The following is a 19062-nucleotide window of genomic DNA, read 5'->3' on the forward strand; positions in this document are numbered from 1 at the left end:
ACCTGCGCCCTAGGTGTACCCTAACCAACCACAGTGCAGTGCCCATCGCTCCAATTGTTGTGACGTCAGGGCTCTCAATACTGCACATTGGTGGAGGAGGAGGTGCCGCAGGGCGACCGCACACATCGCTGAACCAATGGTAGCCCACGGATGTTTCCTCTGGGGATTTACAATCTGCCCCTCTATGCCACATATCATCCGCACTACAGGGTCTTCACTGACCGAGCCACGGCCCCACTGACCCTCATGACGCTACGCCACTTATATGAGTTGCCAAGTGGCCGCGGGCGCTACGTGGGCGTGGCCGCGGGCTAGACGCGAGCCCCCGCGTAGCGGGGGCGAGCTTCTAGTAACATTTATTATTAAGTGGTAGTATTAGACTCCCAAAAGACCAAAATGTATGAAAGAATATTAATACTCGGGACAGGCAGAGAAAGTTTGAGCTTTTAGTTTTATTATTCTGCTGTACACAGAAATATCCTCCGTGTTAATTTAACTGTGAGACAGCAAGTTAACGTTGTTATCAATCCAACGAGACATGGAAGCTTGTCCAACACCTGGCTGAAGTGACACATCTAATAGCCCCATCTTGAAACCTTTGTTTTTTAGATTGAAGCAGCATAATTGTTTTTGACAGCAGACTCTAATAGGAAGGCGGTTCCATGTCTTTAAAATGCACACATAGAATATGATTGCCTCTAAGTCACTCACTAGTGGTTGAATTGTCAGTAGGTATCACACACACACACACACACACACACACACACACACACACACACACACACACACACACACACACACACACACACACACACACACACACACACACACACACACACACACACACACCCCCCCCCCCCCCCCCGAACACTGAAAGTGTTTTTCACACAGGGAGTCAAGTGTTCTAATACAATGACTGCCTCATATTACACTTCCTCACCCATTGGAATTACAGAACTTCTGAAAGTGCCTTCTACTGCATGCAGTAGGTTCCCAATGAGCTTTTCAGAATCAGTTTATTGGCCAGAGAATCTATCTGTTTATTGGCATGTATGTTCACAGAGGAATTTGACTTGTCTGTGCATTGCTCTCACACAGTAGAAAAAGGAGGAAGAAAGAAAAAAACATATAACCTGCATCACGGAGAGGCAAAAGTCTAAAATATAATAGTACGATATCAACAATACTATACATCATTTATAATAACAATGAGTACAACTACTACTGGGCGGCAGTGGCTCAGGGGTAGAGTGGCCGGAACCGTGAGGTTTCCAGTTCGATCCCGGGCTCCCCCAGAGTTATTGTCAAAGTGTCCTTGAGCAAGACGCTGAACCCCTAATTGCTCCCGATGAGCAGGTTGGTGCCTTGCATGGTTTCCTCCGCCATCGGTGTATGAATGTGTGTGAATGGGTGAATGTAATGCATAATCTATGTAAAGCGCTTTGGATAAAAGCGCTATATAAATGCACCATTTACCATTTTACTGCTAGGTCAAACCAGGTGAAATAGGAGGAGTAGGGGCAATAATAGTGATCATATTGATAATAGTCTATTATCATCATCATAACTTTTATTTGAATCTCGGAGGTACAATTAAGGGGCAGACCCTCATTTACAATGTAGTTGAGTTATTACGTATATTGGAACTATAGGCTATATGTGATGAGACGAGTCCTAAATTATTTATTGTACAGACCAAATATATGTACCAGATGAGTTATGCTACAGGTATTGTACAATGTACATATTAGATAATGCAGATATCAGATATTGGCAAGCGTGCAAATAACGAGAGCAAGGACTAGGAGTGATGTGTGCAAGTGTATATTATACACTTCATAAAATTCATGAAAATTCTGTTCATATGAACTACTGTGAAGTGAAGAGGCTACTGTTGGACGAAAGCCTCTGCCAAAAATGTACCGAAATAAGGATTTTATTAACCACTTTGTTAGAACACTGTGTATTTCTGTGCAATGAATGTTTGCTTGTTTAAATTTCTTCCTATTTCTTTTTCACCTGAGAAGGAATGCTTCATTCATTTCATCCCACATTATGATTTGAAAGATGTGACTGCCCTTTTTCCTTGTAGATTATTTAAATTTAGGATTAAACAGTTTCTATTGGCAATTACCAGCTGTTTGGTCAAATCATTAGCCTATCACTTATTGCAGATCAGATTTATGCTGTAGTTATTATGAGTGAAATTAAATTTGGGGTGGTGTAGGGATGCTAATTTAAAACAAAAACCATAATCGCTAATCCAAACTCGTTAACGATGAATTAATCATTAATCAATAGCAGAATTTCTGCTGTGTGACCCATACAGAATTTACCAATATGACACATTTTGTTTTCCATAAGAAAGGGGGATTCTTTTGTGAGAGGTGCTTTTTATATAACGAGAGGATTCACACATCGTAAGCTATAATAGGAAAATATCAAAAACATTTCTCTGTATATGCAAATATACAGTGACAATTTAAGTACAGCAAAAGAGTGTGGCCCAAAGTATTATTATTATTATTATTAACAACCTCAGCACCCAACACCTGGGTGAAGTTGAAAGTGAATTTCCCCCATGGGACTAACAAAGTTCTCCCTTCTCCCTCCCCTTATTAAAAGTTTCTATCATCACACCAGGCAATGAAAACAAAATCTAAAGAACTCTTCTGTTTTCTGTATGTGTTTGTATGTGTTGTATTTTCTGTGTTCTACTCGTGTGGTTATCAGGGCAGTGTGCAATGTGAGGCTGGTAATGGTTTGCGTAAGTCATTAATCTGTTCAAACGTGGTCTCAGAACGAGTGAATATTTGCCCCCATTGGTAGAAAAGTGTAAAGACATAGCAAATTCATCATCTGGCTGCAGTTCAAATCCTAAACTAACAAATATAGATCAGTTACAGAATAATTGGTTCATATATCACAATGTTGGTGTCCTAGTATGAGCCATTTATTAACAATAACAGGTACCAGAAATAGACCTGGAGAGAGCCATACAGTATGTAATCACCCATCTTATTAGCACAAATGTATCCACAGAAAGTTATTCGTACTTTGGTTTGTACTGTAAATCTTGTATATAGGCTTGTGTGCAACACATAGACAGGTTAAAAGGACGAGTGGTGTACTGTACAACAGGGGGGTCTCAAACATTTTAAGGACCCCACAATTTATACACATTAGGCCACAGACCTCTGTTAAAAAGATTTTGTGTCAGGGAGATTAGACCGATTAAAAGACACATTAGGTTTAGAACAGAATTCCACAACTGTAGGAGGGAGATAACAGTGGAGAGAGTGAAACCTATGATCTGAATAGTTACTCTTATACATTCTCTCATTGAGCTAACTTCTAGCTGTTAAAATGATAGTGAAAATAAACTGTTCCTTCCTCATGTTGTTGGGGACCTCCTGGAACACTCTAAGGGGAACTACTGGTCTAAGGGAGTACTGTACAAACATTCACAGCGTTCAAACCCTATGGGAAGTGCACAGAAAGCTGTCTGGAGTGCTTCCATAGGTTTAAAAAGGCTTAAACAGTGCCAACAACATGGGCCGCTATTTTTCTGAGCTGACCATAGAAATACATTCCTATGGCCGGGTTGTTGTGGTAATGAAATGCGCATTGTGTGATATGCCCTTTGAACTTCTATTAACAAAACAAATGCTATGTGCATATATCCCAAGTAAATCCCAAGTCTTAACATTGAAGTTCCCAAGTTAAATCCCAAATTAAGATCATTCAAGAGTCAAGTCCCAAATTATAGTGGTCAAGTCCATGTGGCTTCATGTGCTCCTCAAGTCAAAAAAATCGAATGAACTTCTCATAGATTATTCAGGTCTTATAAAACAGTATTTATTACTATGCATTTATTGTTGAAATGTAATTGGCTTAATGACTAAATTGGGGTCAAAATGTAATTGCATAATCATTTAAATATAATGTGTAATAATTAATGATGAAACAATTCAAGAGTGCATTTTAATTAATTATTAAGTGCAGTTTAATTTGAAAAGTCTAGCCGAAAATAGCCCCTGGAGAAAATAGTGCTTTGCGGAGTAAATTCAAATGTCCATGACTTCTTAACCGTGCAATAATGTTTAACCAACATTTACTCAACTATTCAGGTGAGTTTGATAACATTTTAATAGCTTTGGAGAAACAAATGCAAAATATATCTATAAATTCCTGGAATCTCTGTATGTACTCAATGTACTGTATGTCTGTCGGTCTATATACAGTATGCCTGCCCTTTGCATATATCGAGAACTCTGCTAATCTATTTGACTTCAAACTTGTTGGGTGTATTGCTGAGGAAGTGTTAAGTCAATGGGATGAACCGTTCTGAATGGGGCACGCCTTCTGAATAGCAGGTCACGCACCAAATGGGCACCGAAAATGAATCCAAAATGGATTTTTTAGGATGTATGATTTATAGCCAAAGCTGTGAATAGGCAATGATGTATTGATGCTGGTGTGGTCATTTAAGCAGAGGAGATAAAGACACATGAATAAGTAGCACTACTAAATACATACTGTCTCTCTCCAGGGGGTGCGTGGGCCCAGTCGACGATCCATGATGATGCCTATTTGAAGGGCCTCTCTTAGCCGACTCACACCACAGCACACCCTGGGAACCTTTGGAAGGAAGAGGTGGTTTATCTGCTTCTCCATGTTGAGACCATGGTCAGAGCTCAGCAGAACCGCCCCACAAAACGAGGGAGGCCTCGGAAGGACAAAGGAGGCAGTGGAGGTGCAGGAGGCCGACTGAAAATGGGGGAAAAAAGAAGGAATCGCTTAAGTGATAAGAAAAAGAAGGAGAAGACAAAGTCACATAGAAAAAAGACACCCATAGTAGGTGATGAAGACACCCTGGACTGCTGCGTCCTGCTCACCCGTCTGGAGGAGAAGAAGGTGCTAGGTAATGAAATGGACGCATCAGGAGGTGGGAAGCGAAAGAGAGAAAACATCAAACGGAGGAAACGCTCTATCTCTATTCATAGAAGGACCAAGTCTGGACAAAGGAAAACGTCCACAGCCAATCAACGAATACCGGAACCAAAAATTGATGAATGTGAAGCCTTACTCCCATTGCCCCAGCCCTTCCCTGAGCCTCGAAGGCGTAGAATGGCATCTCTTAACGCAGAGGCTTTCAACAGCTTGCTTCTTTTTAGAGCCGACTCTCTGACTCGCATGAAGAAACAGCAGCATCCCAGTGAGGCTCTCACTAAAGCTGCAGCTGTTGGCATACGTGAACGTAAGGGAGCTAAAACTGAAAAAGTTCCAAAGGGAGAGAAACCAGACATAAGTGAGACACCTAAAAAGAAAAAGAAGAGGTCAAAAGTGGAGCCTGAGAGCATTGACTGGCTGACGTTACTTACACCGACACCCAGACGACAGGCAGGTCTCACCGCTGCAACGCTGCTCAAGCTCACCAGCTCTCCGTCTTTACACAAGCGGCAACGCAAGTCCGACTGCAAGTCAGGGAGTGAGGCAGCAACAACTACGGCACAAAACCAGACAAGCTTTAAGGCTGGGTGCGAAGCAACCACGCAGACCAAAAAAATTAAACATCCCAAGCATGCACAGCAACTAAAGCGCGGAAAACAGGCTGCGCAGGACCTAGCCCATTCCCAGGTGGGATCAAGCATCCAGAGATGCTGTAGTTTGTGTAAAACAGAGTCTCTGTATCCGGGAGGCCAGTGGAAGGGGAGCACTACAGATCAGGAGTGCCACAAACCTGGACTCCACCGTAGGTCTATGATGGGGCTGCCTGCAAAGCCCATCAAAGAGGAGCAAGTTGAGACTGAGGTTTCCCCCTGCTACTGCTGTACACAGGAGAGGTGTGTTGAGTACTGTCACAGACTGGCCCTGTTCCTGGGTGAGAAGAACTTTGAAGAACCCGACAAAGGTTCACTTTCCAAGGTCTTCCACCACCACCACCATCACCACCACCATCATCTTCAGTCCCCCCACTCCATACCCCACCCAGCGGCAATATCCATCAGCCCCCACACATACACCTGCTTCCCCGGTTACTACGTCCATTTCAGCCACCCTGACACGTCAGCCTCCTCCATTCCTCCTATGACTTCATGCCCACAGGGCAACAAAAGACCCAAGCTACTGCCCAGCACTGGTCCCCAACCCTCGGGGATCCCACATCCAGTGTACTGCTGCACGTCAATGGGAACGTGCTATGGAGAGCCATGCAGGATCAGTGGCTACTCTGCATACACCAGTGTAATACCCACCATCACCAGAGGAGGGTGCTCCTACAGTGCCACAGGCTGTAGCAAATGTAACCACGCCATCAATCGAGGTAAGCAGAAACAGATTTGACTTGATGTTGCCGTTACATTACAAATGTAGGCCTTTGTGTATTTTTTACATTTTTCATCATCCATACAATATCAAAATCAGAATCGCTTTATTGAGTGAGTGTGATACTGGGGCGTATTGATACATGTGATACGTTCCATTAATATTGCATATTACACAGTACGTACTAATTAAGATGGTGTTTGTTTAACTCTGAGAGTAGGAGTCTAGTATCCAGTATGAATCAAGTTCTCCAGTGGTCCTAGAATTCATTCTATAGAGCACCGAAGTCTGACGTAATTTACACATCCTAGGTTTGTCTACCTGGTTCTCGGTTTTACACCCCCATTCTGAATCCCCATAGACATATTTAATATCGCGTCAAATAAGAACTGTGTTCCAAAAATAAACAAATGACCCTGGCGGTTTTACTCTTATGGATATGAAGCATCAACCGACGGTGAGAAAACGATAATGTTACTTCCGCCAAATTAGTAACATTTTCGCTATAAACAGACTGTATCAAATATAAGTGACTGACTATCATAAACGATACAGAACCTCCTCCCTGACAATATCGCCGAGACAGTTTGTTTATTTTTGGACCACAATTCTTATATGAGACGATTCTAAGATGACCCAATGTTATTCTCCATAGCGAAATTACTTTACGAACCTGGGGATGAACGAGTGACGTCAGGACTTCTGTACTCTATACATTGCATGTATTACTTTTTTCCATATGTTGCATCTAATTACCTTGTGTGATTTTGGGTGACTGTATACTGGTTTTAATGTGAAACCGCTGCACAACCAATTGCTTCTTTGGGGACAGTAAGTTTTACCTTACCTTACTGTACCTGCTTTCTACGTATATACAGCCATAGAACACACAATTTCATAACATTAAACATTCACAGCAGTACTAATAATATGAAAACCTTCTTCAATGAGTGCACACATAATCACCAATTGCCAGGTGCGTTGCAGATGGTGTGGGGTAATTGAAATCGCACCTGACAGTTTGTGATTACATATGCGCTTATTCAAGAAAGTTTTCATGCATTTAGTGCTGCTGTGAATGCAATTCCATCATTTACAGAGGATATGGCCTGTGTGAATCTTGTGGAATAGTGGAGATATTTTACAAAATATAGCCTGTTTTCTTCCATAACATTCACATGGATTTGATACTATATGACAAGAACTGACCTCCAGTCACAGGGTCACAGCAATTCATTATTGGGTGAGTACACATAGAGCATGACAAATTAGAATGCCCCAAAGGTGAACCCCCCCCCCCCATGAAATTGCATTGAGTGTTCTATAGCTGTACTGTGTATGGAATATCAGCCATTCTGGGGCTATGATTCAGTGTACAATAGAAAGAAACGCATGACATTAAAGTACAAGCTTTTTGTTGCAGAAAAGTGTCGCGCTGCCACATTTACAAACTCCATAATATAGCTTATATTGATTGTTTGGTTCCAAATAGTTACAGTAGTATTGTGTGTGTTTGCTGAAGATGAGTTTTGGAAAGGCTGGTTATGTGGAGGAATATGAATTCCTGATACAGCCCTTTTAAAATGCAGGGCAATGATAAGGCTATTGAGTTAGAAATCACCTTGTTAATCTTTGTACCAAAAGGAGTCTCAATAGGCTGAGAATTGCAGTTATGTTTGACATTTTGAGTCCCCCATTTTGGAATGTCAGAGGTAGTGTGCCACAACACAAAGTGTCTGCCCTTTGTCTCTCTGTTTGAATGAGAACCACAGAAGCAGACAAGCTAGGTCTGTTCAGCTTAAAGACAGGGTGAAGTAATCACGTGAGCACCGAAAACTATTTGCTCAAGGGTTTGGAGCAGGTTTTCAACAGGCCTGTGGTCATTTCACCAAAGTACACACTCAAGTATGCATGTGTCCGCCTGTTCATGACCTCATTCAACAGCACTAATTACACATGATCACATCTCTCTCCCTCGTGTGTGCATGTGTGTGTGACTGTGTGTGTGTGTGTGCGTGTGTGTGTGTGTGTGTGTGTGTGTGTGTGTGTGTGTGTGTGTGTGTGTGTGTGTGTGTGTGTGTGTGTGCGTGTGTGTGTGTGTGTGTGTGTGTGTGTGTGTGTGTGTGTGTGTGCGTGCGCGGGTGTCACATGGGACAGAAGCAAAATTGATATTTTGCAGCCTTGGTGTGAATATTGTGTGTGTTCTGACAGAAGCTCTAATTGGCTTTAATTGCCTTCTCTTTTTTGCCTTGGCAGAACTAATTAAGAATGGTTTGTCATTCATGTCTCTATTATGTAACCTCGTTAGAGTGGTTTTCCACAGTGGTCAGAAGGCTAATTCCATAGGTCACTCCTTAGGAGTGTGTGTGTGTGTGTGTGTGTGTGTGTGTGTGTGTGTGTGTGTGTGTGTGTGTGTGTGTGTGTGTGTGTGTGTGTGTGTGTGTGTGTGTGTGTGTGTGTGTGTGTGTGTGTGTGTGTGTGTGTGTGTGTGTGTGTGTGTGTGTGTGTGTGTGTGTGTTTGTTTCTAACCCTCCCTTTCTGTTATCTCATCAGACGATTACTCATCAGCCCTGAACGACCATCATAGCCCCTCCTTCATCCCCATCTCTCCAACCCCCCGAACTCTCACAGGCTGCCCCGTGCCCACTGTGCCTCCAGCCGGCCAATCGGTGCCCCACATTCAGACACCGCTCTCCGACCCCAGCCAACCACAGCCGCCGCCACAGGTGGCAAGGGAGTGTCCACAGAGTGCCAAGGCGCCCAGCGGGTCGAGGTCTGGCGCTCATGGCAACGACGGCATCGGCCCGGCAGTCTGCCCGCCCCACAGGGATAAGAAACAGAAGCCAGGCTCTGCCAGTGTCGGAGGACGAGCCGCCATCAAACAGCTGAAGAGCCACCGGCAGAAAGACACCAATGGCTGGCGGGCGGTGGGCCTGCCCTTTCAGAAGGAGGTTTTCACTGTGGTATGTGGACAAAATCGTCCATGAACAAGACAACCTGAAAAAGAACATTTGTAATGAATTGTGACAGCCACATCGATGTCATTGTCAGTGGTTTTCATCCCGACATAATTGAATCGTCAACGTTTCCTCGAAACCACAGTCATGCATTACAAGTCAAAGACTTTACAGCAGTGTACAATTCTCATACTAATGCCTGATTTATGCTTAGTTGCGTGGCTTGTCATGCAACCCAAATTTTGTGAGCTTGTAGTTCTGCTAACTTTGGTGTGCTTGCTTAGCCCATTAAAACCGGGAAAGCATCGGTGTCATTTTAGATTTTAGCGCTGGCTATTAAAAAATAGCAGATATACAAGCTCACAGCGTGTCACTTCATGCCACGCTATGATCTGCTATTATAAAATATGTGTTTAATATATGTATTTTTTAAAGCGAAAATTTGTAACTAAAATCTTTGCTTCTGGGGGTCCTGGGAACAAAATATTTTGAGATGGGGGTCAGCGGCTAAATACATATCATTTTGGGGGTCCTTGACATTGACAGTTTGTGCACCACTGATATAGTAACGTAAGTTTTTCAGAAAAGGATTTAGAAGACATTTGCAGAATCGGGTCTCAGGTCTTAATGGGTTGAGTTCTTCGTGTGTTCCCAGGGGGAAGAGACTCTGGTGCTGAGGAAGTGTTTTGAGGCGGTCCAGAGGGATGGAGAGGTGATCCAGGTCAGAGACACGGTTCTGCTGAAATCTGGATCCAGGAAGAAATCTCTGCCTTTTGTGGCCAAGATCTCTGCCCTCTGGGAGGACCCAGAGTCAGGTAGGACACGCATACGCATTCACACACACACACACACACACACACACACACACACACACACACACACACACACACACACACTCACTCACACTCACACTCACACTCACACACACACACACACTTGTATTACTATACTTACTTACTTACTATACTTGACATTTTAGGATAGTGATTTTATTAATACCATTTTACCAATTCTTTGCCATTTTTAACCATAATCCTAAAGCCGAAAATAGCCGATCTGCAAGTTTAAGATCTGCAATTTTTGGTGCTCAACACCGGCGCAGTCATGCATCATTATATATTTGTACCTATAAAAGCTAGTTAGAGAATGATAGCTGTAATCTTGCTTGAAACATGCTACCATCATACATCTCAATTAGTGCCTCCATCTTTGTGTGTCTTTTTCTTCAGGAGAGATGATGATGAGTTTGTTCTGGTACTACCGGCCAGAACACACGCAGGGGGGGCGCAATCCCAGCATGCATTGCGAGGTGAATAGCCCAAATTTATGCCACGTCTTATTCCCAAGAGTTTCTTCTACATTCCTTAGGGCTTTTTCATCCATGTCATATGATGTACAGCACATTCAGCTATGTTCTGTCAATGCCTTATTTTGTACACTCTTTATTGTGTTTTGAGAAGTTGTTGGTGCTATTAAAATAGTTTGCTATTTTGAGGTTGATTTTGTAATTACACATACGGTACCATGCAAAAGCAAGCAGAACAAGCGTGTGCAAACGCACACACACACACACACACACACGCGCGCGTGTACACACATACGACAATGTATTCCTTTTAGGAACAGCCGCTGTTGTGTTTGCTTCTTGTTGTCAGTAATCTCCCTCAGGAGCAAACAACTCTGTTCAGTCTCTAAAAACAATTAACCACAAGCAGTCTGACTGTTCATCACAACTCTGATAAACAGTAAACACAACCAAGAAGGAGCTTGTGCACAGTGATAGATCTTTTGCTCCCTAGGGGGAAGTATTCCTTTTGTTCTTTCTTAATTGTATCTGTACACAGAGTTATTATACAGATGTAGTCTTTTGTAGAGTATGTTCAGGGGGTCAAGCCTGAAGGCCTGAAACCCTATTGTTTTTTGTGCTGGTTTGTGCACAGCAGCAGGAAATGCTGCTGTGGTTTTGCTAATTTCTGTGAGATGGTAAATGGTAGAACCAATGATTGGAAGTTGTGCATTGCTTGCACAATATGACCGTAATTGGCCTGATGGGGCGCTGTAATTAAAGGTCTGCTACACTGTAAGTGCATTTTACTTGAAACTTACTAAGTTTAGATACTACAGATATTCATCTAGCCTCACTCTACAAAGTAGCCTCAAGAACTGCTAAAGTCTGTCTACTAATATATATATATTTTAAACACATTGACATCTTATTCCTAAACAGTATGTCCGACTGCTACCAAACTTTCTTCTTACATAAACTTGTTGACTTGTTGATACCTTATTTATTTAGAAAATATCGACCAATAAACTTCAAAAGGGCGCGGCGATAGTCTTGTGAAGGAGCTCATAATAAGGTGATCAGGGATTTGGTTTGTTTTTTGGGGAATTAATACATTTAATGATTTTATGTTCACCCCCACTCCTTTCTTCTTGTCCCTAGAATGAGATATTTGCATCTCGTCACCAGGATATAAACAGTGTGGCCTGTATAGAAGATAAGTGCTATGTCCTGACATTGGCACAGTACTGTCGGTAAGAATGACATCACTATAATTTCTGGACATGATTGATCATGTAGAAGGATGAATAAGTGCTAATGGCGATCACATTGATGCGTAGGATACTGTATATTGGAGGTAAAAGACGATTGTTTTTACAAAATGTGTTTTTGTTAAGAACTTCCGTTTTCATGTTTATTGAAGATTTTGTGCCTTGGTGAAGTGCCGCAGCGAGGGCGTACCTGACAGTGCCACCTCCGTTGTGGTGCCGTCCACTGTCGGCCATGCCATCCCCGCCCACCGCTGTGTGCCCGACGACGTCGACCCGGAGCTGGTGTTTGTCTGTCGACACGTCTACGACTTCCGCTACGGACGTCTCCTCAAGAATCTGCAGTAGCAGCACCACAAAGAGTATGACCGCATCCAGTATCGGACATGAGATAATGCTATTATGGTTTATTGAGTTTCATGTTCCATAACATTTGCTAGCTGTGTTACCAACCACCACCAGAGGAGAGGCACACTTGAATTGCTGTCACAGAGATATAAGTCCCCTGTGGCTCATTGAGCCAGAAGACTTGAGAAACGAGCTCTTTTTACTGAGGATTACGTCTCATTTATCTCGAGATGCTACACATTAGGAAACTATGAGAAATAGGCTAATCAATACTTAGGAGAATATTATGGCAATGTAAATGGTCGCTGTCATATATGGTCGCCTTGGTATGAGTTGCGTCTGTGAAGAACATAGACTGTAATCTGCTGTAGAAATGCTGCCGTAGGTCTTAGGAATATGATAATTGATAGATGTGAAAAGACAGGAGATAAGCAAACTATCTCAATGAAATACACTGGCTAATGATATTTGAGATGTACCCCTACTTACAGTGGTTGGACTTGGAAGAGTAACAACGTGAGATAGAGTGTTGAAAGTGAAGAGATGAAATTGATATTGCTTAGTAGATAAGGTCATCATAATCATATTTGTCATATGCAGTACTCACACAAGCCTTGTGTGAGGGTATGTACACATATAGGCTTCATAGAAAAGATGTGCTGTAGAGTCTTCATTTCTTGCCGTTCTGTCAACATGCATAAGCAAAAGTCTGTTAGCAAATGTAGTCTGAGAAAATGGAGAGAACTTTCCTCAACAGCAGGGTTGGTTTTAGACACCCATCTATTGACCCTTGTTGTACAAAAGGAGCCAACAGCAAACCTAAGTTGTGTGGTGCCTAAATACGCTTCAACACTGAACTTCTGAGAGAGATCAAATATAATAGATCATTTTTCATAACATTACACCTTTATTTAATTATTTTTCTTTGCACGCTGCTACTTCAGCAAAGAGCACAATTCAAGCAGACTTGTGTGATTTAATTTTACGGTGTGAAAATAACCAATAAGTCAAGACAGGAAGGTAATTTTGTAATACTCACATTTGTTTGCCCCAATGCTAGGAATATCTTGTTTTTATATATGCTAAATGTTGGCCAGAAGATTTGATCTCCGTGTCAGCCAACTGTATATTTTGCATTTATATATCAGGATGAGTCTCTCTTCATGGCAGATGGTATCAATTACTCACATATTTTTCATTTGTTCATGGATGAGATGATCAGAAATGTATTCACTGTAGCATTTAGATATGTGATGATTCATTCCTGTTTCTAAAAGAAATGTATTTATTTCTGTATTGAGAACATATTATTTATTTTCAATATATAATTCTGAAGAGGTGTATAGAGTTTTAGAAGAACAAAGTTCATTCCTGATTAGAAAGGAGGTCTAACTTATTGCCTCTCCCTAGCTGCACTGTCCTTAAGATGAAGCAACTAAGATGTGTGTCGCTTGCAATAGTCTTTGAAATCCATCCTTGTATTTTTTCTGTGATTGAGTGGGCTTGTCTTGCACTATGGAGCCAATTATGTCCCGTCTCTTGAGAAAAACTAAAAACCTAACGCTTGCTTTGGAAGGAAGTGTTTTAGAAGGATTTTAGATACAATATTAATTAGGTCTGATAACTAACAGAGACACAAATATGTCGGACCAAAATGTCCCTTGGCTTAAGGCCTATTATGCTTCACTGCATGACCCTTTCAATCCACAAAAATGACATATTTCCTATAGAAATTGAAGTGAATCGCGTTAACCCTTTTTTACAGTGTGGCACATAGGACCTAGACCTACGGGTGTCTAGAAGTGGCCCCGGGTATATGTGTGGCTTTGTCTCTTGGCGGCTAATCTTACAAAGCGCTGGACTGATCAACGCCACATTTCTTGTGCATGCTGCCAGTAGGCCAAGTATTTTACACATATTGTGAATTCACAACCCGCTCAATATGACGTCATCTTCATGACTTCATTAACATGACGTCAGAGATCCACACGGTGTTATCAGACCCCGTCTTATTCAGTTGGAAATACGTAATTTTTGAATTTTGAATGGGACGTTAGTACCATTTCCCTCTTATTCCCCCTTTTCTGTTCCCTCACTTTCTTTCGTATGATATGACTTACCACCTCTTCATTCTAGCACACTGGTGAGTTTTATACTGTACACTGATTTAAACCACACCGATCCCTCCATCGCCCCATGCTCTTGCTATTACTGCCTTATTGAACATTCCCAGCCTTTCATTTAGAAACAGCTTGATTATAGATCGTAGCCTATAGTTGTGTAACTGCTGATCTTGGTTCACTGACCACCCACCACCAGGCTCCCTCTGACATCTCATTCATATCATCTGAAAGGCAAAAGTGACCCTAAATCAGCACTCCTACAGTCATTTCAGACTTTTGATCAAATGTTTGAATCAGACTTGAAATACCAACACACTCTGCAAAATCCTGAGTGTTAAGTTTTACTGTGTGTACACGCAGAGTTAAATTATCAAAAGCTCAGAATTTTGCAGTGCACCTGCCTACTTTTTCTGCTTCCCTCCCCGAGTGACACGGATTCAGTTTACATCCTGTTGAATCAAGGAGTGGTAATGCATTGGAATAATAAAAAAGAAAATATTCATATTTAATTTCAGTAATTGAATTTCAATGTATCCAATCTACTGTATGGAGAATGATGGAGATGGGATATTTTTCTTTCAATTTGGTCATTATTATAAAATGTTGAGCTGACTTGAAAAATAATTGACTCCAGCCCTGTCCTCTAAGCCTGCCTTCTGAAGAAACCAAAGGTTATTATCAGTTTCCAGCAAAACTCTGACATGCTATAACAGAGGTTCTCAATGCGGGGTCCCCAGCAAAAAAAAAATATAATACTGCATCACAATCATTTTAACCTCTTAATCCATATTTTATACGTTGGCTATTCAAAAATAGCAGATGTACATCTGCTATTTTTGAACAATTTGTAAAAAAAAATGAATAATTTAGATTTTTTTTTACACAAATCTTCTCTTATGGGTGTCCCTGGCACAAAGTCTTTTCAGTTGGGGGTCTGCGGCCAAATACATATCAATTTGTCCGTGACATGAAAACGTGAGAACCATTGCGCTATAACACTTTCATTTTCAGACACCACAGTTCTTTGAACTATGATAGGGGTGTAAATCACACAGCACAATATAGCAGAGTCAGAGAGAGAGTCTAGTTCACTACCTTTCAGTTTAGTTCAGGGGAGTTAGCACTGGTTTGATTTAGCTCTGCAGTTTAAAACACCCCTTTAGGCGTTCCTGACCACTAAACTTCTATCTGCCTTAGGAATCGTTTGACGGACTCATTATGTTTAATTAAGATGTGTGATAGATACTATGTCTTACATGGCCCCTCGTGCCTCTTCCCAATTACCTATATTCCAAGCTTCTTTTCCATTGAAAGGACAAGTATTTGCTGTTTTACTGTATGTTCCAAATGCCTTTTTTTCTTCTTTTCTTCTTTTTTTGTGAAATGATGCTGGTTTCATCTTGAATCACTTCAAAGAATTGTTTGTACCAAAAAGAGTGAGAAGGGAATCGAAGCGTCAATTTCTGTTCATTCCCAGGTGTACAAAAAATGATACTTTACCATTGGTTCCAGGTGTGAAATTAGTACATAAACTAGCATGGAGTTTGGGGAAAATCTTGGAAAATATTATTCATAGCACAGAGTATTTGTATGGTTTAAAATGGACCTCTGTAATATAAGAAAATATTTAATTGTAATAAATAATATATGAGTTTGAACAGATTTTTGTTGTGATCTTTAAGGCCCAAATCAATACATTTACAACTGCAGTAAGAGATTTGTCCCACATGGTGGCATACAGTACTAAGTAAATTGTCAGTCACCACGAATATTACCAGAAACACAGACCTAGCCCTAAATGTATACTAGTGGACTCCTAATGTGGTAGGTTACGCTGGCCAGTAGTGAGACCATCCTGTTCTCTGTGCAGACATCCAGGTGACACAGCACCACACACACAGTCTTCTGTTCACCTGTCCAGAATTCTGTTATCATTCATCAGTGTTTATGTAATGTCTGCATCTATCCACTGCACAGGAAAGCCCATGCAGAGCCCTGTTAGTCATCATTTCCTGCTTCCACCTCTCTCTATGAGGACATACAGTAGGGTAGGATTTCGAGGCACAGTGCATTTCAAAATAATTAATTATTATTATTTTCTGAATAGTTTTTCATTGTGTGTGTGTGTGTGTGTGTGTGTGTGTGTGTGTGTGTGTGTGTGTGTGTGTGTGTGTGTGTGTGTGTGTGTGTGTGTGCGCGTGCGCGTGCGTGTGTGCGTGCGTGTGTGTGTGTACTGGATTCTGCGACTGTCAACTGTCAAGGCATACCTCAGTAGGCTGTAGACAATATAACTAACTGTCGATGGTGCACAGTTGACATTGTGCCTGTCTGTCTCCAGGTCGCCCAGTGTCAGTCTTTGAGGAAACTTGGCTCTTAGATCTAAAATGTGGTCCTATATGAAAATTTGGCCAGTCTCTCTCTCACGCTCTCTTTGACCTTGAAGGAAACTTGCAGGATGTTGTCTCTCACACAATGCCCAGGGTGTCAATGCCTTATCCCCCTCCCTGCTGCAGTAGGTGTTGCGAGTGCAGCAAAAAGGACACAATCTGCCAGATTCCCACCCGTGAACACTGCCAGTTGCATCCAGTAGCACCCTGCCAAGCCGGAGGAGGCACTGCTTCCGGGAGTCTGCAGAGGTGGGGTGTCTTACCTCTATATGCCCTCAGATGTCCCAATTCTTAACCACTTAAACCCCATATGGTTGACCGGAGTCCCTCAGGGCTCTATACTAGGGTATTTTCTGTTTTCTGTTATTGTGGGGAAAGCTTTTGCTGAAAAACGCGTAAAAAAAAACGCTGTAACAGAAAACGCTGTTTTCTGTTATTGTGGGGAAAGCTTTTGCTGAAAAAGGCTTCAAGGTCAAAACGCGTTGCGACGCAGTGCGTTTAGAGCTTGTCCCCACGATATGGATGCTGGAGTTTAAGTGGTTAAAAAAAAAGTTTCAAATCATATGGATCTCACGATCCACATGGGACTGGCACAGCTATATGTGAATCTCTGACTTGCTGTGGCCAGTCCGTGATGTTAGTCGTCTTGTATCTTTAATGTATGACTCCAATCCATATCCAGTATATCAAATTTAGTTGAGTATTAAAAAAAAGGAGAAAAAAAGAAGAAACGCACTATGTGAAAAAACACAAGACTGGGTCTAATAACAAGCATGGCTTCATGTGGATCTTGGACTTCTTGTGGCTAGTCCATGACGCCTGTCGTCTATGGTATCTGGCGTCATAGACTCCAGATTTGGGCAAAGTTTAGGCCTATTTCTCACACATTATTTATGCCTTCAGTACTCCAAGCATGACTTTCTGATCTGTTGCACGTCTAGCCTGCTGCTTTGCTCAACTGTTGATGGCTTCTGACCTGTCTTGGTGGGAGGACCTCTCAGGTTTCTCTTTATTTTTCTGTTTTGAGTGAGCTATGGTGCACAATTATTTATATATTTTTGTATTTCTTTTTTATATATGTTCTGTTCTTTTTGTTCCTCCGCATAACCCATTTCTTTTCTTTTTTCACTCACCTTTTGTGCGGTTTTGTTACTCTGTTTTCTTGTTTGTTTTGTTATTAATCCCTTTATGTATTACTGCTGTATATTTCTATGCACTAAAATGAATAAGTGTCCCTCCCCCCAAAAAAATAAAATGAATTCACAATGTGAATGTCTTTCACATTGTGAATGTGCGCACAAGACACAAGACACAATGGGTGCACAAGACATTTGGCGTTGATCGGCATAGTGGCTAGCGAGATTTGCCACGGACAGACAACACAAGATCACCCGTTATTTGTGGTTAGACAAAATTTGAACATCTTGGGACCTTGGTATGCGATGCGAATGCAGACTAGCCAACACCAACTCGGGACTCCTGAATCACTGCCCTCCTCACCCTCCTGTCTAGCAGAGTCTTGAGCGCCGCAGTCGCGGAACCCTGGTATACCAACATTGTATATCCTGCATCACCAGAGTAGGATGGTCCTGCTTTTGACCCTATGGTCAAACTGTCAGTTTTTGAGCGTAAGAACTAGCTGATATTTGAGCTTTGCCACCTCCTCCTGGTCAAGGACTATCTTCAGCTTGAGGACCGGCTGATATTTGAGCTTCGCCACCTCCTTGCTCTCTCTAGGATCCTCCTGTTCAATGAGCTTGTTGAGCCATTTTGGCTCCTCGACAGCACGCTGGGCAAGAACTTGGCTGTTGGTTGTCTAAACGGAAGTGGTTGAATTTGGCGGAAGTACCACCCAAGGAAATGACGTTGATGCTTTGCAAATCTGTTAACATTTTCCGTGAATGAAACGAGTGTTGTGATTGGTAAAAAAAGATTGTTTCCGGGGGAAACACGTACGACGGAAGTCATGTCCCTATAGACACTTGCTGGTTTAGGTCGTGACCAGGCTCTTCTCTTCGCAGATGAGTGAGGCTGGGAACGAGGCTACCTCGACTGCAGGTTCTGCCTCTTCCTGTGCCTCCACCGAGGGTTCAGGGCTGGCAGCTACCGCAGACTCGTCCTTGACCACTGGGACCCCTGGCTCTAAACAGGGTGTCTGAACATAGACGGCAGAGCCTTCTACGATGGCTTCTGTGGTCCTAGGGGGGCATTTCCCTTTCATTTCCATCTGACACTCCTGGCCAAGCTGTTCAAAGAACTGTTTGAGCTTGGCGACTCTCCGACATTTCTCACTCTCTCTCTCATTCTGTTCGAAGAGCTTCTTGAGCTCGAGAACTGATGGCCATTCTGGCCCTGCATGTGCATACA

At 42.2% G+C, this 19062-nt stretch overlaps 1 protein-coding gene across 3 annotated transcripts in view; it reads left to right on the plus strand.

Moving 5' to 3' along the window:
* Positions 1 to 16019, plus strand: part of bahd1 (bromo adjacent homology domain containing 1) — a 30351-nt gene extending 14332 nt beyond the window's left edge. For all 3 annotated transcript variants that reach the window (XM_084045723.1, XM_084045725.1, XM_084045724.1), the window contains exons 2-7: positions 4553 to 6325; positions 8881 to 9290; positions 9940 to 10099; positions 10514 to 10593; positions 11731 to 11822; positions 11993 to 16019. In XM_084045723.1, the coding sequence (XP_083901849.1) occupies positions 4687 to 6325; positions 8881 to 9290; positions 9940 to 10099; positions 10514 to 10593; positions 11731 to 11822; positions 11993 to 12185 (2574 nt within the window). In that variant the 5' untranslated portion in view covers positions 4553 to 4686 and the 3' untranslated portion in view covers positions 12186 to 16019. The remainder of the gene's footprint in view (positions 1 to 4552; positions 6326 to 8880; positions 9291 to 9939; positions 10100 to 10513; positions 10594 to 11730; positions 11823 to 11992) is intronic.
* Positions 16020 to 19062: the final 3043 nt, after the last annotated feature.

Source organism: Gymnoscopelus microlampas (genome assembly GCF_963454915.1).
Source record: "Gymnoscopelus microlampas genome assembly, chromosome: 20".
Taxonomy (NCBI): Eukaryota; Metazoa; Chordata; class Actinopteri; order Myctophiformes; family Myctophidae; genus Gymnoscopelus; species Gymnoscopelus microlampas.